Raw genomic sequence first — 24125 nt, 5'->3', positions numbered from 1 at the left:
GGGCGCCTCGCTGACAGATATTTGTAGAGCTGCGGGCTGGGCGACCCCTAACACGTTCGCTAGGTTCTATAGCCTTCGTGTAGAGCCGGTATCCTCCTGTGTTCTCACCTCAAACGGGTAGTGGCACTGAGAGGCCCCGGTTAGTGTCGGCTTGCTAAAACTGCTCCAGAGTGTCCGAACTGTAGACCCTGTTGAGTTCCTCCATCACCCTAGGCAGCTGGACGCGGCGGAACGTCCGGCGCCAGGCCTTCATGATGAATCCGTGAGAACCATGGAAGGCTGGGCTCCATATTGAGACCTAAGCGGTACTCGTATGTGTATAGTCCACGGTATAGCCTTAGAGCCCGTGTTTCCCCGGCAGACTTCTGCCTTCCCAAGAGGGTTTTAATCACCTCAAATTTCTCTGTATACTCCTAAACGGATGCTATATGTGTATTTGCCTCCGAGACCTCCTTCGGGAAGGATGGGGCTTCCGCAGCGTCCCGGCTCCAAGCGGACCGGGTACGTTTTCCCAGTGTTATCCAATCTCACCCAGTGAGGTAGTGCTTTGACAATGGTGAGTGGAGCTACTTGTTCTGAGCCCCGGCCTACACCTAATAGGGGCGCAGGCGGCTCGCACAGGGCACTGGAAGGGGCAGCACCCATGGCGCTTTGATAGGGATCCCATATTCGTCGGTCATCCGACGTGGCGTCGAGAGTGACCGACTGAAAGGGAACGTCTCGGTTACGTATGGTAACCCTCGTTCCCTGAAGGAGGGAACGGAGACGCCACGTCCCGTCGCCACGGTTGCTGTACCGCCGCTGAGCTGCCGGGTTCCCGGCTCGGCTCCTCAGCGAAAAACTGGTATGCATTGCACCTGCTGCCCTCTTATACTCACGCAGTGATCAGCGGCAGCTGGATGCAATAATTGCATGCCAATGTGCATTGGCTCGTTTAGTTTACACTCGAAGTAGATTGGTCTATCGAAGCGATATCCCATATTCGTCGGTCATCCGACGTGGCGTCTCCGTTCCCTCCTTCAGGGAACGAGGGTTACCATACGTAACCGAGACGTTTCTTTCTTTTTTTTTTTTTTTGCTCAGGTACATTTCACTGATTTTCCAGCAGCTCAGTATCATCTCTAAAGAAGAGTGTACATTTCAGGGTGGGAAACAATATTCTGTTCTTTAAATATTTGGATTAGAACAAGATGTTACTATGAAGTACAGTTCTTTAAATTAATTCTTATCCATCTGATATGAAATGCCCATTATGGAATATAGCTTGAAGCAGCAGTAATGGGGCCAACCACACAGATGGCACAAATGTGGCATGTAAAGTTGTTTTGTCATATAATCCTTATCAGTGATTGTGGATATGCAGTTTAAAGGTTATAAGTATTTCTAGAAGTACTTGTAAGTTTTCACAACAAGGTGATGCAGTCATAAAATCGGTAAGGTTTTGTCAGGATATTGTGGTAAATATAACCGCAAAATTTTGTGCCAGTATGAAAAAAGATTGCAGATATATAGTACTTATAATTAGTCAAACACAAATGAACACAGCTTTTAATATTCTCTTATAATTCTTGTCCATCCATTGGAAGTGCATATGATCAAAATGTTAATGCTTCAAAAGAAATTGTAAAAGTAGTCCATGTGAATCAAGCAGTTTAAACCAAGTCTTCATTGCACATACATAGAGCTCATCAATATGGTAAACACAGATATTACCTGACAGGTGAGAATGGATCGACAAAAGTGATAACAAATCTCTTTGTGTTAATAAGATGAATGGGAAGTATTATGGGTTTAGAATGATGTTATGGCTGAATTTTCTTTTTTGGGTAAACTATCCCTTTAAAAAATTGATTGCAGTATTACAGGTTTCATTACAGTGGTCTTCGAATGTGATGGCAAAAAGTTTTTTTTTTTTACCACAACAGCGCGTTTATATTATATCTTGGGAATAAAAAAAAAACATTTTATATATATATATATATATATATATATATATATATATATATATATATATATATATATATATTAGGGCTGTCAAAAATAGCGCGTTAACGGCGTTAATTAGATGTTTGTCGTTAATTACGTCAAATTTTTTAACGCATTTCACGCATGCGCAGTGTGACAAATTATTTAGGTCAGGAAAGTCTTGTCGATCTCTGAATTCTCAAGATAGTAACAAACAGCGGCGAGCACCGCGACGAAAACACAGAAGAAGCTTAAGGTTTTACCCCAGTTACTCTCAAATACATTCATGCCAAGCTCGATAAACAGAGACGACTTTGGTAGTTGATACGCTGGAGCTTCTTCCTGTTATAGCGTCCTGTGTTTCACACTGTGCATGCGCAGAACGCATACATGCAATGCAGCGAAAATTACAGCTGTTTGAAAAAGCATTTGCATTTTTACTTGGTTTTACTGGCACTTGAAGCCTTCAGAACGTGAAAATATCGATCCTAAAGAATTGTGGCAGAGCAAATGAACACCTCCTAAAAACAAGAGTGCCCAGAGTGCAGAGGGCGCATGTTTGTGTTTCTGAGTTCATTCTTTTGAGTTTCTCTATGCATAATTTCATAGATATGTGGCTATATTTAACCACAGGTTCACCTAAAACTCTTACACTATCTGTAGTTAAATGGCATGGTTTGATATAGTGGTCAGGTAAATTTGATTAAGTAAATGTTAAACTTTTGAAATTCAGAAAAAAAAGAACCACATATTGATGAATCAATACATGAAAATTATGTATCTGTGTCCTGTTATTTATCCTTTGGTACGCATTTCAGAAAAAAAAATGGTTAGGATTGAGGTGTATTTGCAAATAGTGATTAATCATGATTAATCCACTGAAAATTCTGATTAATTTGATTAAAAATTTTAGTCATTTGACTGCCCTAATATATATATATATATATATATATATATATATATATATATATATATATATAAGGAGGCAGCTGTGTCATGCTTTTAGGTCTTGAACTATAGGTATTAAATTGTATATATATATATATATATATATATATATATATAGCTTTTAGTTTGAGGCTAAAACATTCAGTACATACATTAAACAATTTTCCTTGTTCTTACAATGCAGCAGATTTAAATATGTCACCAAAACACCAGAACTGAATGAACACCAGTTGTAGCATGGCACTTTTAGACTAAGCTCGACAGATTTTCACACTCACCTTGTCGCTATCCAGTGTGTTCTGGGAGGTGCGGGAAGCGATGGAAATGGTGTCAGGTTGACTGCTTGCATCACCCTGACTGTCTAGGTCCTCTCCATCCCTGTTATTCAACATAATATATATCATTCAAAAGTGCACACTGACCAAGGAAAAGCCACCCTGGTTAGACAGTCGATATCAGAGACAAGATACTGATATGCATAAAACTGGTTTCTTCTGTGTTAACATATTCTGCGATCCAGAGACTCATCCTTGTTTATTGATTTAGACTGATGTGAGGTGTTAAAGTACCTTTTGCCCTTGTGTTTGGTTGCAGTGGCTTTGGGAATGGGGATTGGCTCTTTGAGTGCCCCCCGTAAATGGATGGTACGCTCCTGGATAACTTCACGAACATGTTTAATCCAATCCTGTTTGTTTTCAATACATGAAGCCTGGGAATGCATTGAACACAACAAAAAAAATTATGAACCTCAATTTACACAACAGACATAAATATCAATTGGACTTGTCAAAGCCTACAGATCTGTTGCAAAAATAATGACAACATGAATTTAGAGTTCAAATGAAGTCAAAAACTGTTTACCTAATTAATGTGATCCTGGTCTTATTATGTATACCATAAAGCATTTCTTATCATTAATCAAAATATGACAAAATGCTCTGTTTCTTAAAGGGATAGTTCACCCAAAAATGAAAATTCTGTCATCATATCCTCACCATCATGTCTTTCCAAACCTGTATGAGTTGCTTTCTTATGTTTAACATAAAATAAGATATTCTCAAGATTGCTGTTAATCAAACAGTTTTTGGTTCCCATTGACTTCCATAGTATTTCTTTCCCTACTATGGAAGTCAATGGGAACCACCAACTGTTTGATTACCAGCAATCTTCAAAATATCTTTTGGACAGAATTTTCATTTTGGGTGAATTATGCCTTTAATGTGATTTCTTTAAGGTCCCAGCCTCCAATCACATGTCAATTAAACTCTATCAATGATTTAATCAATTCTCAAAGTATGAAATCAATTCCCATGCAACTTTTCACTTGGGAATCAGATTACAGAAATAAAATAGGTGGAAACAATGTTTAGTAACTGTAAGCAGGCTAAAATTGTGAACATGAATGAATCCATTTTGCATCCATGTGTCTTGTCTATTTACACGTGAGAACATATAGAATGGCATATGAGTCATTACATGATTCAGTAATGTCTTCAGAGATGAAGGGCAACAATTCAGAAATAAAAGTTACATAAGTGTTTTTTTTTTCAATGTTACAAGTTTCAAAAAATGATTTTATACAATGGAATGACTCAAGCCAGAGCTACAGCTTGGAAGACACTTGAAGACATATCCACTCATGTCTAAGATCCTTGGATGAATGATACAGTCTTGTTCAAAATAATAGCAGTACAATGTGACTAACCAGAATAATCAAGGTTTTTAGTATATTTTTTATTGCTACGTGGCAAACAAGTTACCAGTAGGTTCAGTAGATTGTCAGAAAACAAACAAGACCCAGCATTCATGATATGCACGCTCTTAAGGCTGTGCAATTGGGCAATTAGTTGAAAGGGGTGTGTTCAAAAAAATAGCAGTGTCTACCTTTGACTGTACAAACTCAAAACTATTTTGTACAAACATTTTTTTTTTCTGGGATTTAGCAATCCTGTGAATCACTAAACTAATATTTAGTTGTATGACCACAGTTTTTTAAAACTGCTTGACATCTGTGTGGCATGGAGTCAACCAACTTGTGGCACCTCTCAGCTGTTATTCCACTCCATGATTCTTTAACAACATTCCACAATTCATTCACATTTCTTGGTTTTGCTTCAGAAACAGCATTTTTGATATCACCCCACAAGTTCTCAATTGGATTAAGGTCTGGAGATTGGGCTGGCCACTCCATAACATTAATTTTGTTGGTTTGGAACCAAGACTTTGCCCGTTTACTAGTGTGTTTTGGGTCATTGTCTTGTTGAAACAACCATTTCAAGGGCATGTCCTCTTCAGCATAGGGCAACATGACCTCTTCAAGTATTTTAACATATGCAAACTGATCCATGATCCCTGGTATGCGATAAATAGGCCCAACACCATAGTAGGAGAAACATGCCCATATCATGATGCTTGCACCTCCATGCTTCACTGTCTTCACTGTGTACTGTGGCTTGAATTCTGAGTTTGGGGGTCGTCTCACAAACTGCCTGTGGCCCTTGGACCCAAAAAGAACAATTTTACTCTCATCAGTCCACAAAATGTTCCTCCATTTCTCTTTAGGCCAGTTGATGTGTTCTTTGGCAAATTGTAACCTCTTCTGCACATGCCTTTTTTTTAACAGAGGGACTTTGCGGGGGATTCTTGAAAATAGATTAGCTTCACACAGACGTCTTCTAACTGTCACAGTACTTACAGGTAACTCCAGACTGTCTTTGATCATCCTGGAGGTGATCATTGGCTGAGCCTTTGCCATTCTGGTTATTCTTCTATCCATTTTGATGGTTGTCTTCCGTTTTCTTCCACGTCTCTCTGGTTTTGCTCTCCATTTTAAGGCATTGGAGATCATTTTAGCTGAACAGCCTATCATTTTTTGCACCTCTTTATAGGTTTTCCCCTCTCTAATCAACTTTTTAATCAAAGTACGCTGTTCTTCTGAACAATGTCTTGAACGACCCATTTTCCTCAGCTTTCAAATGCATGTTCAACAAGTGTTGGCTTCATCCTTAAATAGGGGCCACCTGATTCACACCTGTTTCTTCACAAAATTGATGACCTCAGTGATTGAATGCCACACTGCTATTTTTTTGAACACACCCCTTTCAACTAATTCAACTAATTGCCCAATTGCACAGCCTTAAGAGCGTGCATATCATGAATGCTGGGTCTCATTTGTTTTCTGAGAATATACTGAACCTACTGGTAACTTGTTTGCCACGTAGCAATAAAAAATATACTAAAAACCTTGATTATTCTGGTTAGTCACATTGTACTGCTATTATTTTGAACAAGACTGTATATACTGAACAGTATATTTTTTATTTTAAAACAAAGTCGAACGGACAAATCCATTTAATTTGAGATCAGAGGCAACATTTCAGTAATGAAACATGCTTACGTGCTGTGCCAGTTAGCAATGGTTTTGACAAAAAAAAAAAAAAAAAAAATGGACGAGGTTTCATTTTGGAACGTGAATCATACCTTTAGCACTATTTTGTCAGAGGTAGGTGTCCGTCCAACCCAGAGTGCAAATTTACATGGATCTCCTTCCACATGTTCAGTAACTCCTAGTTCTGAGGTCTAGGCAGAGTAAAAAAGCATAAATCAAACATGAAATAATTCAGTCTAATATAAAGTATTGCCATCCATAACCTGATAAGCAAACATTTCTTTATTTAAACAACTAAACAAATTAAAAGTAAAACCTGTACCATGAGTTTGCTCTTGTAGAGGTACTTGCTCCTTCCGTTGGAGTCTTTGACGTCCTTGCTGAAGATGAGAGACATCTCAAAAAGGAAGAGGTGCCGCTCTCTGCCCTTACGAATCAGAGTCTTTGGATCCCAAACCTGGAATGACTCCTGCAGAATCAACTCACCCTGAGACTCAATGTTCTCATCAAAACCTGATGGTGAGAAAGAGCAAAAAGGAAAAAAAAAGAGGTTGAAAAACAATAAAAGATTAAAGAAGAAGGATTGGGTTTGGTGTAGGAAGCTGTGTCTGTGTGCGTAAGTTTGTTACTCACCCTCTAGCATGCTGAGGTGCATAGCATCATTAGCTTTTTTGGGCACACTAAGCATAACCTCCAGGCCATCTTTAATTTCTCCTTTACCCTCCTCACAACACGTCAATAGTTCCTATAAACAAACATAACAATTGCACTTTTACATTTGAATATGTACATTGAAGATTTTGTGCTTTAATTTGGATTTTGTAATACCATATTAAACCTTAAGTATCTTTTGGACCATCATTTTGGTTTTGGTAATGTGTGTCTAGTCTACTTTGGATTTCTTTTTCTTTTTTTGTGACTGTGATGGTTTGTGATGGTTTTATGTTAGCTTGGTTTGTTATGGCTCAATGATAAGTCTGTGCTGGGCCTGTGTTAGCTTATGGTGTATTTGTTGTGGTTCTATGTAAAGGCTGTGCTGGGTTTGATATAGTTCTAGGTTTAATCTGTCTGAGTCTGTGATAGGTCTAGGTTTAGTCTGTGCTAGGTCTATGTTTAGTATGTGATGGAATTGTGATAGTTCTAGGTTTAGTCTGTGCTGGGTCTATGTAGTCTGAATTGGGTTTGTAATAATTCTAGGTTTAGTATGTGGGGGGCCTGTGTTGGGTTTGTGATAGTTTTAAGTTTAGTCTGTGTTGTATTTCTTATAGTTTTAGGTTTAGTCTGTGCTAGGTCTGTGTTGAGATTGTGATAGTTCTTGGTTTAGCCTGTGCTTGGTCTGTGTTTAGTCTTTGTTAGGTTTGTGATAGCTCTAGAGTTACTCTATGTGGTGTCTGTGATAGTTTTAGGTTTAGTCTTTACTGGGTTTGTGTTTAGTCTTTATTAGGTTTGTGATAGCTCAAGGCTTAGTCTGTTGGGGTCTGTGTTTAGTCCGTGTTGGCTTTGATATAGTTTTAGGTTAGTCTCTGTTGGGTCTGAGTTGGGTTTGTGATAGCTCTAGGGTTACATTGTGCGGGGTCTGTGGATAGTCTGTGCTGGGTTTGTGATTACCCAAGGTCTAGTCTGCGGGGGGTCTATGTTTAGTCTGTGTTACGTTTGTGATAGTTTTAGATTTAGTCTGAGATGGGTCTGTGTTTCGTATGTGTTGGGTTTGTGATTGGTCTAGGTTTAATCTGTGTAGGGTCTGCGTTTAGTCTGTGTTGGGTTTGTGATAGTTCTCTATGTTCATTATGTGTTGGTTTTATGTTTAGTCTGTGCTAGGTTTGTGTTTCATCTGTGTTCATTGTTGAACAAAATTGCCATATGCTGGTTAGGTATGATTTGAAGTATGGCAGCTCCTTTGAGCCGGTTTAAAATGGTGCTTAGCTGGTCATGAGCTGGTATAATTTAGTCCTGGTCTGGTTAGAAGTTGGTTTTGAGCTCGTCTTTAGCAGGAGCTAGTTCACAATTATTATTATTATGTTTTGAAGGTTTTGTAGTAGGTCTGTACTTAATTTGTGCTTGTATTGTAAAAGATCCCTATTAAGTCTGTGCTGGCTTTGCGTAAGGTCTGTACTGTAGTTCCTTTGCTGAGCTTGTTTTGGCTCAGTGCTGGGTTTGTGTTGGGTATGTTTAGTTTGTATCTGGTCTTTTTATGTCTGTGCTAAAATCTGATTATTTCATGTTTTTTATATACAGTAATGAAGAAACTGAACTGTGCTGTGAGTTTTTTTTTTTTAAATGCATTGTAGTACACATACCTTCAGCAGAAGCTGATACTTGGTGATCCTCTGAACTGGTTTAATAAGGTATGATGAGATGGAATTAGCCAGCCTGTGTCTCTGTTGTATTTCCTGTACACATACAGTAAAGCAAACTTAATTCTTTCATTTTTCACCTCTTCACCCAAAAGCAATAACCATTTATCTTTAGCTTTTTAATTCTTAATAGCTTATTGATATAAATTTTGCAAAAGTTCTCAAGTTCTCAAGGCTACAGTCATTCATTAGTGCTCAGCCCTGAAAGAAGAGACCGTCTGTTCTGATCGCCTGGCAACAGTTTAATAGTGAGGCATCACTGGTCCCCCACCCACCCCCAGACACACAGGAAGTGCCCTCTCTCTAAGACCTCCACCTACCAGCTCAAGAACAGAACTGATTAACACACCACAGGAGTCATACACTCACTCCCACACATACACACATGTATCCCAATACATATACACATTAATACACACACACCAATGCTACCACAAATACACACTGTCACATAAATATTCATATAAACACCCACATTCTCTGTCAAATGCACACAAAAAGTCTCATATAATCAGAATAAATAAATGGAACTGCCTTAATTAAAGTGTGTAAAAGGAATACCTTAAATAATCCGTAGACACAATCAAATTAATTTTATAATTAGTTTGCTAATTACTCACATCAAAATAGGTCCCCGCGTGTTCCAGAATCAGCTGAGTGGAGTCAGGCTTGTTCTTACAGTAATTCACATACATCCGAAACTTATCCGCCTAAAAATAAAATACACATCCAAAACAAACAAAATATTTTAAAAAATTTTTAACATGAAGATGCTCTGTTTTAAACTCTAATAACCGGTTTCTCTTTTATCATGATAAGCTGTTATCAGTATTGAATAAAATACTGATTTAAGAGATAATTCGTAAATAGTTCTACAGTATATAGCTGTAAATGTTTTAAATATAAGCTCAATCACTGTTTTCTATTAACATGAATCTTATTGGATCAGAAAATATAGTAACACATTAAAACTGTGAAATATTATAATTAAAACAATGATAAATAATTGTATTATTTCAAATAAAATGTGTTTTATTCATCGGATGGCAATGCTGAATCTTCAGCCTTCAGTGGTCACATGATTCTTAAAAAAATCTTTCAAATATGCTGATTTTTTGCTTAAGTAATATTACATATTTTTATAATCACAGTTGAAAAAAGTTTGCTACTTAATATTTTGGAGGAAGCTGACACTTTTTTTTTTATTTAGGATTCTTGATGAATAGAAAGTACAAAGAATAACATTTAATTCCCAAACTTCTGATTATAATAACAATAATTAATACCACAATAACAAGGAACTCTGAACCTAAGTTTAAAATGTTATATTATATATAATTTCTTATATTATTTAGTACTTCCACTGTATGCAAACTGTAAGTGCATGTACTGTCAAATACAGTGCAACCCAGATATGCATTTTAATGATCTGATTTAATGTCAATATAATGTTACATGAGTCTGGGGAACTTCTTGATAAGATTAGCATATCTTGCACACTGAAACTCACCCATGTGACAAAACAGTGACCCACATCCTCTGGAAGCTGCTCGTATTTTTCCAGTTCTTTAAGGAAAATACTGAGAAAAAGACAGAAAAGGGCATAGGGAAATGGTAAGTAAAGGTAATTAGATATACATAATTAAAAGAATTGCAGTTTATAAGGTTCACATACTTGTGATGGAACTCGTATAGGTCTTGCATGTTGCCGAAAATGATGTGCTCTTTATTGACAATCCCTGGGGGAATCTCCTCCACACCACTGGTCATCTCCCACAGATATGTCTGAAACACACACACTCACACTTAGAATTTCACCAAAAATTTGATAAAAGACTATTACACTTTCAAAGACAAATTCTGTATTTCAGTGTTTACATTGTTAGACTTTATCTATCTGGATGTGTTCAGATTGTGGATAGTTGGCTCTGTTATTATTGGTTAATACAAATTTCCTTCAAATGCACCTTTATTTATTTCAGTGGAAAGTATGTCTGAAGCAAAGAACATTCTCTTAGAACTGTCATCAAATGTTTTGTAATTTGATCAAAATGATTATGAAAACAAGAACCTTATATTAAAAAGGGTAAATTTATTTATTATAATTTCTTTTACAGTTTTAATCATATTTTCAACATTCTATTTTCTCTAAAAAATGACTTTTGACAAAGTCCAGTGGTATTAACCTGCATTAATCAGAATTTGGGGTTATAAAACCATATTATCCAGAATATACATTGAAACATCATAACAAAAGTAATTCAGCTACAATAGAACAAGCAGATCGTACTATTGATGACTATTGATTTCTGTTACAAACCTTAACTGAAATAAACATAAATCAATATACAGATGGGTTAAAACACCCTTTGAGGTGACCTACGGTTTGTGTATTCTACTGGCCATGATGCGAATGAAAATAAATGAGCAGATTAAATTACCATGCAAAATGACAAAAAAATGCATCATAATAAATTAATCACAGACAGCTAGAAGAGAATGAAAGAAAAAGAATGCATATGTATTATTTTGAGAATAGGGTTACATGTGTATTCCAAAGTGCATGAATATTCCAATAGATGTGGAGCTCTTTTTTGGATTCAAAAATGGTGCATGTAAACATGGTCAGTGTTTTAATGACACTCAATCCTTTCATGAGATCAAACAGTAGTTATTCCTGGATAAACTGGATTGTTCTTAGGCTGTACTGCAGTGAATACATTTATAGCACAGGGCTTTTGTGATCTGTCCAAAGTGGATATTGGTGTACCACACCCTCTAAATGTTGGTCCGTATGGAGCAAATTGTGACAACAGCACTTACATCCATACACTCCCGCAGGTCTCTCACATATGCCTTCTCGGTCTGAATGAGCTCAGCCATTATAAACCTGAAAAGAGAGAGGTAACAGGCAATGCACCAGAGACCTATTGTCAACATTTGTTTGAAAGCACTATACCTCTGGAAGGGGATTCATTCTAGTACAAAAACCTCCAAAATGAAAACATGTTTACTTTAGTATGCATATTTATGGGTGTTTCCTCAAAACACAAAGTAACTAAAGCTGGACTTTCAGCACTTCCTGCTGTTGGCTTGATATCATATAATCAGGTTTAAAAGACATACTCTTTTCTGCGGGCCGATTTGCGTTTCTCCTCATTGAGTTCATGGTTGGCGTCTCTGAGCTTGACCTCTGCACCAGGAGCACTGGCTGGAATGATGTCCAACTGCAGATCTTTACTCTGAAAGCCCAAAAGAAAATGTTTAAATGGTCAGAAATCACCTTTCTTTCATAAATTAACATGGTTAACGACCCTTACAACACAAATACAGTTCATCCACACTCCAGCCATGCAGGCCACATCAACACACCCAACTCCCAGCACTCTCACCGCTTTGTTGGAGTCAGTGGACAGGCCGAGCGCTTTCTCCAGGCAGGAACGGTACTTGTCCATGCGGAGGGAAAAGTCACGGTAGCGTTTATCCACTGAGGCGACCCATTTCTGAATCTCGTTCGCATGGGCGTGGCCCTTCTCACAAAAACCATCAGCCAGCTGGATCAACAACTTTACCCGCTCTTTAGTTTGCTAGGGAGAAAGAGAGAGAAAGAGAGAGTGAGCTATAGAGAGAGCTACACTGATTCCACAGAGGCACAGATCAGAGAGGTGAGAGGTGTATTATGATTTGCTGGCAAGATGATAAACCTGCAACGTGCAATCACAGTCATAGAATAACTTTGGATGAACTAAGTGGTAAAATTAAACAGTTTACCACTAAGTGGTAAAATAAAAAAAAATTAGACAGTTTACCTCAAATTGAAAATCAATTAATGTTTTCCCATTATAATATAATATAATATAAAAAAATGACTTTTGGCCATAAAATATTATCATATTTCGAACTACTCTTTTTGTATACGTTCAGTTTTTTTTTTTTTTTTTGTTAAAGTTTTAGTTATGTTGCACATTTTTGTCATTTTTTTTCCCCCAATATGTCTACGTAATTTCTTTTATAATTATTTCAGTTATTTTAGTTTTAGTTATTTTAATACATAAAGTTAAACTAAATGACAATAAAAAATATTGCCTCAGCAACTAGCTGACATAAAACTTTTTTTTTTTTGTTATTTTATTATTCTAATTTAAAGTTTTGCTTTTTTTTTTTAGCATACTACAAAGTATGTCAAATCTGTTCACAAGGCTTGGAAGAAAGCTGGGATAAATGACATTAACGGACAATAGAATATGTTCATAGTGATGTAGAAGCTTTCTGATTCGGTTTACATGCATCTAGGAAATTATGAAAGAAAAATGTTTCTATATTGAGACATACCTTAGCTGTAATCTGGAAATCCTCATGTTCTTTCAGCAGTTCCTGTGTGTGGTGTATAGTGGAGCCTTTGGAGGTGTGTGTGGATAGGTAAAACTCTCCTGTATCATGAATCCATTCCAAAGCCTGCAGAAAAAAAAGTTATTCAAGAATAACACATGAATATGAACTTTTTGTTGTTGTTGTTTTTCTAATCTTGTGGGAGCAAAGCTTTTAAAAATTGCCTCAAATGAATTGCAGTAAGGGAGTCAAAGTAACGTCTTCAAGGTTCAGTTTATAGAAATTATAATTAGCTTTTATTAACAATAGATGTAAAAGGGAAATCCAGACAAGGATATATATATATATATATATATATATATATATATATATATATATATATATATATATATATATATATATATATATATATATATATATATATATATATAAAACCCAAAGTGTAGGAACCCGTGTATATGTTATACTCTCATGCATCCACAAGAGGGAGTGAAATCTCTAAGTGCTCAATCTGAAAGCCATCAACATTTTCACATCAATTTAAAATAACTGATTTCAGAACAGGTTTGCCACTCATTTTTACAGACAAAATGTTTCTGTGTGTCATAGAGGAACTTTGCTGGCCAACCTCATCACACGGCCTGGGGAACGTCAGGACAAGACCATGAGTACTGCAGCAGAGCACTGTGTGGTCAAACTAGAGGCCTTCCTCTCAATTACTAAGCTTTTAAACACAGAATGAAGAGAGGAACTCCATCCAGTACCACAGACTTCCTGAAACCCTTCACTGTAATTATGCAACAGACACAATATACACAACTTCAGAAAATGTGCATTAGAAGAACATTTTCAGTTATTTTTTTAGGCAGATGCTTTTTTACCATAATATGGTAAACTATAAATGAAGTGCTAGTAAGTGCTACAAATACATACACTTTTTTAAGTACGTGATATATGGCAGTTGAACCTCTTTTGGGTTTAAACAGCAGTCATGCAAACCACTGAATGCTTGACCTGACATGGTTCTGTTATTTGAGACTCCAGAAATACTTGTTGTGCTATGCGGCGGCTTCCAGTCAATTGTGTATGAAATAAAATAATTTCATCTCAATTAGACTGAAGGTCTGAATAAAAAAATTCGGTCTGCGAATATATTCCAACTCTCATTCTTGAAATTTTGCAATGGCTGTAAGAAAATCTTTCTCTTCTTTTTAATTTGTTCATCTTCTGTAACAATCCTTACACAGAAATTGAGGAATCACATTTTTCACTATATTTTGCTTTTGTCTGTAAAAGTAAGAGAGTTCAGTGACATTTGAACCACCATATCAAGTTACCACTTTGCTTCAATCTAAGGTGCAACTTCTCACAAACAGACTCTTTCTGGTTACATTTACCAGACTTTATGCTGACTCCACTGTACAGAACTCTGTCTTTTTACAGGTTCAGACTGGAATTTAACCAGTACAGACCTGTTTGGCGCTGCGTTCAAACACCACATACTGCTGACACTGGTCAAGCCTTCTCTTTCTCATGGTCCAGAAGTGCAGAACCCGGTTCTCCCGCTGCAGCAACTCATTAAGGATGTCTGCAGGACACGGTGACAGAATCAGAAACACAGAACATAGGTGAACCCTGAATCATAACAATATGTGACCCTGGACCACAAAACTATGTAGCAGTAACCAAAAATACATTGTATAGGTCAAATTAGGGAATTAAGTAAAGATCATGTTCCATTAAGATTTTCCCCCATCCCTTAAATACAGTATATCAAAACTTAATTTTGATTAGTAACATGCATTGTTAAGGACTTCCTCTGGACAGCTTTAAAGGCGATTTTCTCAATATTTAGATTTTTTGCACCTTTAGATTCCAGATTTATTTTCAAATAGTTGTATCTTGGCCAAATATTGTCCTATCCTAACAAACCATACATCAATGGAAAGCTTATTATTTAAGCAATGAACCCTTATTATTTTGTGGTCCAGGGTCACATATAATAAAGGTAATCAAATAGCAAATCATAGTTAAATTTGGTCCCTTTAAATCAGTCATAAAACAGTTTTTTTAAAATGAGGATGTAGTCTTACTCTTGACTTGTTGTTCAGGGGCTTTGACATGCGCAAGCATTCCCGGCATATTCACACTGTTTCTGTGCAAGTACTTGAGGAAGACATCAGCGTTGCGTCTTGCTAATGTGCATGCCTTCAAACAAAGAGAAAAAAAAAGTCACTTCTGAGTAAATGTTCACCAAATGTCATGATCAGAATGATACTGCATGAGTGTTTGTAGTTGGTACCTTGAGGAAGGCCTCTTTCTGCTCCAGGTGTTTACTGACCATGGGCGTCACGTGATCTGACTCAGAGTTTGGTCCCAGTTTATCAGTCCCTCCACACCAGTCTTCCTCTCGTTTGTATTCCTGCTCTAAACTTTCCAGCACACTACACACCTGCAGAACAATCACATGTAGTTATACATAATAAATGTGAGCAAAAATATCTAAATGCTTTTTAGAAACCTATTTCCACCACATAAGAAATAAAGTTACAATTATGAGATACTAGATCATATTTATTGGATAAAAAATATGAGACACTGAGTCATATTTATGAGGTAAGTCAAAACTGACATACGTAAAAATTATGACAAAAAGTCTCAAACCAGTTCAAAATGTTACAGAGAGTGAGTACATAAATAATGAAAAGACGCGGGCCCAAAACATAACCCTGCGGAACCCCAGAGGTAACTTTAGATGTTCTTTATTTGAAACTTTTTAACTGAATACATTAAATGCGCCCAGAAAGATATGACCTAAACCAAGACAGAGGAGTGCCAGTAATCCCAATAGAAGCTAACCTGATTATTTATAAGTATCTTATGTGAGACAGTATCAAAGGCACTGTTCAAGAGATCAAAGGTCAAAAATGATGGAATCACTATTGAGACAAACTCACTGACCTGCTCCGATGTCTTGTAGAAAGCCACTGAGGCATTGACCAGTTTGAGGCGGTCTTCCATCTTCAGCATGAGCTGCTGCCAGTGAGACGCCACCTTCTCTGCACATTCACGGATCATGTCCATGTCGTAATGATTGGCCTGTAGCAGAGCCTCTGCCTTCTGCTGCACCTGCAGTGCACTCTGATGGGTTTTCTTCATGCGATGAAATGATAAGGAAAATGAAAGAGAAAGTGAAAATGAAAATGACTAGAAATTAGCAGGCCATAATAAAAAATAGTTCATGCCATGGAAAACAATTTTCCTTGCATTTCTGGCACAAAACCACAATTTAAAAAGTAAGTTGAGTTATTTATTTGACCAGACAAACTGTGGCCACCATGAGGTCATTTATTTATTTAACATATGATTTACATATACATTTCTAATAGAGACGACAGCAAAAAGAAAGTTAAAGCAACTAATATTGAAGTGCAACAGTTACAGTATTTTTGGGGCAAAAAACAAAAAAAAACTAAACCCGGATTACCAGCATAGGAAAAAATAAAACAAAACAATACAAACAAAACAGGAATGGCATGTCTATGGAACATCCACATTTAAATACAAATAAATGTGTTTTGTTTGGAAAAGATTGTTTGGTACCTCAATAGCGTGCTGAAATTGTTCATGTTCCCGCTGCAGTTGTTCTGCCTCCTGAAGAGAGCTGGCTGTGATGAGACCTGCATTGAGCATCGACTCCCCATTACGGATCCAACCCAGCACCTGAAACACACATACACAAAGCATTTAAAAGGGGCACATCATAGAAAACAGAATATTCTATCCTCTATGTAAACATATTCACATTTTCTAATATAAAGCATACAATGCTGCCTTTTACACTAAACTGAAAAGCACTGTTCCATGAAAGTTGAGACATGCAAACTTGTAGTGTGGTGTTAACCGTTAGATTGCATCAGTGGGGAAAGTAACATATTTGATACCGACAGATGTGTTCTCTGACTCCACCTTTAGGTCTGAATTCCATGCCGTCTCCTAACACACTGACTCACACTTTACACACCTGATTTAGTGATGATACACTGCCAGTGACAGATAACACAACTATGCTCCTTGCATAAATTTAAATAAAAACACTGCCACACGGGCACACACATACACACATTTTCACTATAAAGTCAAATAGATGATTACATGTCTACTAACCACCACACACCCACTCAAATACTCTGTGGCCATGTCAGGCCTTAAACCACACGGGCGTCCTAGTTCCTCGACATCTCTAATCACCCTTTTCCTCTAGAGTGGTCCAGACAAAAATAAATATATAAATAATAAAATAAATAAATGAAAGGATGAAATGAGATTAGCAGCTGCTCCTCCTGGCCTAGATTTTCTGATTTTAAGCGTGCCCATTGCTATAAAACTGCTCTGTTTCCCATCAGCTCTACTAACACTGCACTTAATTCAAAATTAAAATGCCTACATTAACACATTTTTAACAAACTTTATATAATGCTTAACAGATCAGTAGTTAATAGTAATTTCGTATTTCAAATGCATATTTAAATATAAAAATCAAGCTTCTAGCTATCTGCATTTTAACAAATTATATTTTGGCCATAATGTAATGTAATAATGACTGTTAATGTAATTAATAAAGTTTAATTTTAATTTAATTTTAATTTTAAATAAATTTAATAAAAATTTCAGGGTAAATAAATAGAAATTTAATAAATGTCAAATTTAAATATGATGGTTTTATTATTAACATGGTGATAAATTAAATTAAATTAAATTAAATTAAATTAAATTAAATTAAATTAAATTAAATTAAATTAAATTAAAATGTCTTTCTTAGAGATAATCTCCATGTTAATAATAAAATAATTATGTTTAAATTTATGACATTTATGAAATTTCAATTTACTGGTTGTGGGGTAAAAGAACCTCGTTGCCATCTCAAACATTTATAATACAATCTATAAACATTTTTAAACAAAACAAACTACTTTTATGATTCCCCTATGTGTTGTTGCATCAATTTTCAATATATATATATTGAAAAAAGTACACATTTTCTTTGAGGCGTGCCTTTAGCCCCATTGAAACCTACATGTATATATATATATATATATATATTTTTTTTTTTTTGAAAGAATGGCACTGCCTAAAATATTATGAGCTTACTCCTTGATTACTGGAAGAAGACAGCCTATCATAGTTACATCACAAAAAGCTATATTGTGTGACAATGTAATAAACCCAAGATATGTTAGCAAGGCGTCAGTGGTATTAATGTACAAGGTAATGTCTCATTTTCAACCTTAGTTTAGCCTACATTCACTACGCGTGAGTCACTGCTCAGGTACAGACAGAGGAAATTCCCACCTCTAAAATAAAATCTCTACTGCATAATTAATCAGGACACTTATTAAATATGGAGGTGCTTTAGAAAAAACGCTTTAGACAGTGGTTGTTTTGTTCTTTGCTGACAAAGCCATATCATGATCTGAAATTTAATTCCATGCCTGTATTCATGTCCCCTGAATGAGTTTCTGCGTGGGTAGACAGAGACACAGACAGTCAGTCAGACAGACGAATGTTACCTGTTTGACCTCGGCCTGTAAGTGACGGAGCTGCACACACTGCTCCAGGTGTCTCCTGTGCTGCTCTGCGGCTGCATCCAGCTCCTGCTGTTTCTCATGCAGGAAATCCAACAGGTCCTGCACCCGCGTCGCCATGTCAACATCACGGTCGCACAACAACTCCACACCTTGACAGAGAAAGAGAAACCCAGAGAAACAGACAAATGGAGAGGTGTAACGCAAGGGCATGAATAATCTCCCTGACACAAATAAATCCAGCTTTTGTTATAACAGACTTAGTACTGACAGCTTCAAATGCCTAGCACACACATACTTAGGTCATATTTTATAAAGCAAAAACACATTATACATATATGAATGACAAGAGATTTGGAAAATGGATTTTTATATTATATTACAGTATATTAAATATTGATGATATCATCAAATATCAAAAATAGTATCAAAAATACTTTATATTCATGACAATTAAGCATAGATTCCTATTCAGTTCTAAATACCATAATGCAAAAAACAAACCAGCAAACAAAAAATATATTTTCATTAAGGTAATGTGAGAAATATATATATATATTATAACATATTTACACATCATTGTAGTATTTGTTGTATTGATTTTAATTTATGCTGGTTTAAATTTAAAATATAACAATTTTATATTTTTTCTGGGTTGACTTTTGATAAAAAAAAGAAAAAAAAGAAATAGCATCACATGACAAGGAAGGACATGTTGGTAATCCTTAAAAAGACTTTAGGATGAAGACTATTCAGCCTGTGATTTTTTGGACAAGACAAAAACCTGATTACAGAACACAGATGCCACAGTAAACATTAAAGGAGAAAGGTGGAGGATCACACATATATGATTTATTTGAACTGAGCTCTATTTAAATTATGGGGATTTCACAAATAATCAGGTGAATTATTATCATAATTGTTTTTTTTTCCTCCAATCCCAGCTTAAAGAGATAGATTACCCATCCATTTATATTCTGTCATCATTTATTCACCATCATGTTGCTCCAAACCTGTTTGATTTTCATTCTTCAGTGAACAAACAAAAGAAGAATTCTTCCACTGACAAACAGAAACAACCCACTTCAACTTTAAAGGCACTGAAATGAAATTCACAATGCATTCAATCTTTGTAATGTGACCTATTTGTCAATATACAGAGGGAATGTTTTATTTGATACACAGGAAGTCCACTGATATTATTAGTTTAAATTCACAAAATCACAAAGTTATTACATTCTAATTAACATTTTTCTTTAGAATAATGTGCACTGATGAATCGTGCACAATGCAACCTGCAATAAGCGTGGGTTCAATTTTGATTTCAAAATGTCCTTATAGTCAGTACTGGAAGAAGCAGCATGACTTGTTTAAACTAAACCAACCGAATTAACAAAAAAGATAACTGACATATGACACAAACAGCATGTACAGAAGTGCAGAAACCTCGGTTTTAGCATTGTTAGCACACACGTTATCACACACACACATACTCACATTTTATACCCGTAGCCCAGAGCTGCATTGGGCTAAAGTTCTGAGAGTAGTCCAGTTTTGCGTTTGTATATGTGCCTCCACAAAAGGATGCTAGTAAAATGAGGATTCGTTTTACTCTCTGCTATCTGTGTGTGCTGTCAGATGTCAAATCTTGTGTGTGTGTGATTTTGCTAGGCAGTGTGAGTCTATAGGATTAGTGTCGGGTGAGAGGAAGGGGGGGCTGCTGGGTGCCTGGATGGACCTGATGTGTTTGGCTTTAGAGGTTAGCGTTTAGCTGCATCCACTCCTCCCCCTTTAAGCCTGCTCTGGACTGACATACTAACACACACACGTGCACATACTCACACACACATCTCTGATGCCTCATGAAAGTGGTCCTGTGACCGCAAAGGTTAGCTTACAGAAACATCACATAAAGTCATGCACTCTGTTTCTCTGCTTGTGCAAAAATCTCGAGTGCATTATTAGCTCACAACAAAACATTTACACATGTTATGGATCAGATATTTTGATTTAGTGCCATACTCTTTGTGTGTGAATGTCAGATAGAATACAGTCAACTGACCACCTGTAATGTACTTCAAGTGGACTTTTGTGTGTGCATCCTTACAATATATATATATATATATATATATATATATATATATATATATATATATATATATATATATATATATATATATATATATATATATAATTTTAATCAATATATATTTTTTCTAAATAATTAAATACCATGGTATTCCAAAAATTATAGCATTTTCAGGGAACTCTGTCCCAAAACAAAATTAAGTAATATTAGTACATTCTGGTACTTTTTTGTTAGTGTATTCTTTACCTAATATAAAAAAGTTTGAATGTGTGCTCACCTGAGGCCTGAACTTCTGTGACGTACTGCAGGAGTTCCTGTCCCTGGTGTATGACGTGGAAGGTGAGGTTGTTCATGGTGAGAGCTTTGTCTGCGTGATGCTGCAGTCTCTGCTCCGCTAGTGTCAGATCCTCAGTGTCAAACTCATTCATCTGCTGAGACAGCTCCTCATTCCATGACTCCAGGTCTGAGATGACCTACACAACACATCCACACAAACAACACCATAATAAGGCATGTACCATAGGTATAATAAATGAATGAACAGTTTTTTGAATGAATTGTATTATTCTGAAAATGCAAATACTGTACACAGTTAATTTAAAAAAAATAAAAAAAAATAAAACATAACATCATATTCAAAATAGAAAATACTGTATTATAGCTGTATGGAAAAAGACATTAATCAAGCTAGATACCATATTATAACAAATTAAGTTACAGTTTGTATGATAACAAATAAATAAATAGATCAAGTGTGGGAGTAAAAAGTACAAAACATCCTTATTTCATTCATTAAAAATGTAACCTACTCTGACTAAGTAGAAATATTTTACAAATTAGATTTTTTTTGTAATACATTATTAACACTTATTTTGATAGTCCAATTTAGACATTCTATTAAATAAAAGTAACGACCAGTCATTAGACTATTAGTAGACTGTCTAGGCTTGTCAAAATGACTGAAAAACTAAATTTGAATTTTCTACTTATTATATTCCAATTTAAATGTGGTTTTATTAACAAAGTTCGGGAGGAGCACGATCAGATAATCATCCAATTTGGCACAGGTGCATCTCGTTTAGCTAATCATCTTAACTAGCACACAAGCGTATATATATCCAGTCTTCCTACCTCCTGTCCCATGACAGTTTTTCGGCATCCCTCCTCCACACCAACTCACTTCTAATCTATTTATCCCAAATTAGGGATAGGGGAAGTTATTTGGGCTCCCTGTAAAACGGTATATGCACTCTGTATGATAATGTATACAAGCGCGACTCGAATCGCCCATGTATGCGGGTAATCTCTGTTTGGAAATCATTTTGTTTTAATCTTGTTTGTTTTGTTTTGGTTACGCTGTGGACGGTGGAACATGGGACAGACAATTGCCCGAGTTCGATTGGAGAAATAAAACGAGTCGTTGTTAAATGTCAATCGCCTCCGTGAGTTTTGTCTGGCCTAATAACTTTGTGAGCTATCCATATTTTTTCCCCCTCCTGACACAACGCGTTACAAAGTGATACACCCCAAGCTTCCATCCTTAACATACAGCCATGTATATTGGCTCTTCCAGTCTCCACTGCTGGCTGTTCCAGTTTAACGCGAGAGCGGACTCGGAGCAAGAAAGCAAGAGGGGTTAGGATCCCAGAGATTACTTTTCTTCAGCTTCATGCGTTTTCACAGTGGGCTTGGCTTGAGGTTTACCAGTGCTTGCAGCAGGTGAATCAGTCGTGCGTTATCACTACACAATTTCTTAATAATACCAAAATTAATTGAACTACCTTGTTTTCTTTTTGCCCTGGCTATGATGCTATTACTGCATAATGGAAGGACTTTGCGCACGATAAATGGCCTCCAACGTTTATTTTTTTTCTACGAACCTATGACATACTAACATGTGGAATTTGCAGCGCAGCACCCCCACACCTTGATGCTGTGACGTCTTTAATCTTTATTGAAGTTAATTAGGTTTTAATCGCCGTCATGCATGAATGAATAATATTTTTGCCATCATAATCACATTACAAAACTGAAATTGCACTTAAAAATATTCACATTGTCAGTATTTTTTGAGACCCCCCAAAATTTCAGATTTCTCGTTTTCAGGGGAGCCCATGTCTTATTAAGGGGAGCCGAGCTCCCCCTAGCTCCCCCGTAGTTCGCACTATGACTATTCGCCTTCAGATTAGATGTACGGGTGAACTCGTGAAAAGGAAACATTTCAGTTGGGGGAAAAAGCTTTAGGCTTCTTTCCTGAAAAATATTCTCTCGGGAAAAATATTATGCATGTTTCTTCAAAGCGTAATAAAACGACAGCACTATCTTTTTAAAAAGTGCATAAGAAGTGCATAAAGTTTAAAATAATGTTTATAAACCATAAATAATTAATAAAGATGCTTAGACAATTAGAAAAATAATAATAATAAAAAAAAATAAAACAGCACCATGTATTTATAGTTTAATACAAAGGACCAAAAACCAATCACAAAAGTAGGCTATTTTCTTCATTTAAAAACATAAGATAGAGTGGGATGGGGAAAAACTGCCATAAAGTCTTGAGACATGTTTTTTAAAAGTTGAACTTACATTAATTTTACGTGGCTTTCTAAACATGCGGCTCTCTTGAGCGAGATGCGAGTGCAACACTGTCCCTTTAAAAATTTTGATAAATATGCATTCTGTGTGAACGGCTTGGTTTCAGTTTTAACATAAAGAATATCTTCTCCACACTGATGCTCTCGTTTCCCACATTATATTGAATGAACAACGTAGCAGCACTGCATCTAGTGGGTTCAACTGGATAGACTGACAAAAGCATTCAAATGCAATGACACTTGCACATTTCGTGCGTCACTGATAAGGCTGCCAGACGGCTGACACAGACCTAAAATTCGAATGTAACATTTTTGCATTCAAATGTGGGTTAAAAATAAAAGTAATTCTATGCATATTTAAATGCTTTATTTTTTTTGACAGACCTACTGCCTAATATCTTTATTTGGATGGTTCTGCTGACAGTAGCAATGTCATGTCTGTATGTCATCTTATTTTACTAACCCGAACACTAAGAGTCTACTAATACTCTAATGAGAGTTAGCAGACATGACGTTACTTATAGTTAGCAGAATTTTAAAAGTAGATTCAAATAAAGTGTAAAAAAACAAAAATAAATAAATAAAAACTCTAAATAGGTGACTAATGCATATATAAAAACACTTTAATGTAAAACATGTTCAAATTTCAACCAACATTACTGTTATTATTTAATATCTCCTTGTATTCATTCCATATGCAGCTACAGTCTTGCCACTGCTTGTTGACTACTAAACATCTTCTATTTTCAATATCTGTTCAGTTTTGTTTTAAAAAAATTGTTTGATTACAGTCTCATTTCATCATCCTTAACTTGTAGTATTACATATTAAATCAGCCATTGGCCAGTCTGCTCACTAGCTACCAGAACTGGC

At 36.1% G+C, this 24125-nt stretch overlaps 1 protein-coding gene across 6 annotated transcripts in view; it reads right to left on the bottom strand.

Annotated features, from left to right (window-relative positions):
- triob (trio Rho guanine nucleotide exchange factor b) overlaps positions 1 to 24125 on the bottom strand; it is a 265495-nt gene that overhangs the window by 133242 nt on the left and 108128 nt on the right. For all 6 annotated transcript variants that reach the window (XM_052577868.1, XM_052577865.1, XM_052577862.1 and 3 more), the window contains 20 exons: positions 20936 to 21131; positions 18555 to 18721; positions 16588 to 16707; positions 15946 to 16137; positions 15287 to 15436; positions 15078 to 15192; positions 14457 to 14572; positions 12988 to 13110; positions 12048 to 12242; positions 11782 to 11897; positions 11479 to 11545; positions 10331 to 10440; positions 10166 to 10235; positions 9276 to 9365; positions 8599 to 8691; positions 6935 to 7046; positions 6624 to 6814; positions 6394 to 6492; positions 3483 to 3622; positions 3192 to 3291 (listed from right to left, as the gene is read on the bottom strand). In XM_052577868.1, the coding sequence (XP_052433828.1) occupies positions 3192 to 3291; positions 3483 to 3622; positions 6394 to 6492; positions 6624 to 6814; positions 6935 to 7046; positions 8599 to 8691; positions 9276 to 9365; positions 10166 to 10235; positions 10331 to 10440; positions 11479 to 11545; positions 11782 to 11897; positions 12048 to 12242; positions 12988 to 13110; positions 14457 to 14572; positions 15078 to 15192; positions 15287 to 15436; positions 15946 to 16137; positions 16588 to 16707; positions 18555 to 18721; positions 20936 to 21131 (2562 nt within the window). The remainder of the gene's footprint in view (positions 1 to 3191; positions 3292 to 3482; positions 3623 to 6393; positions 6493 to 6623; positions 6815 to 6934; positions 7047 to 8598; positions 8692 to 9275; positions 9366 to 10165; positions 10236 to 10330; positions 10441 to 11478; positions 11546 to 11781; positions 11898 to 12047; positions 12243 to 12987; positions 13111 to 14456; positions 14573 to 15077; positions 15193 to 15286; positions 15437 to 15945; positions 16138 to 16587; positions 16708 to 18554; positions 18722 to 20935; positions 21132 to 24125) is intronic.

Source organism: Carassius gibelio, chromosome B16 (assembly GCF_023724105.1).
Source record: "Carassius gibelio isolate Cgi1373 ecotype wild population from Czech Republic chromosome B16, carGib1.2-hapl.c, whole genome shotgun sequence".
In the NCBI taxonomy this organism is placed as follows: Eukaryota; Metazoa; Chordata; class Actinopteri; order Cypriniformes; family Cyprinidae; genus Carassius; species Carassius gibelio.
This window is presented reverse-complemented; position numbering and strand designations above follow the sequence as displayed.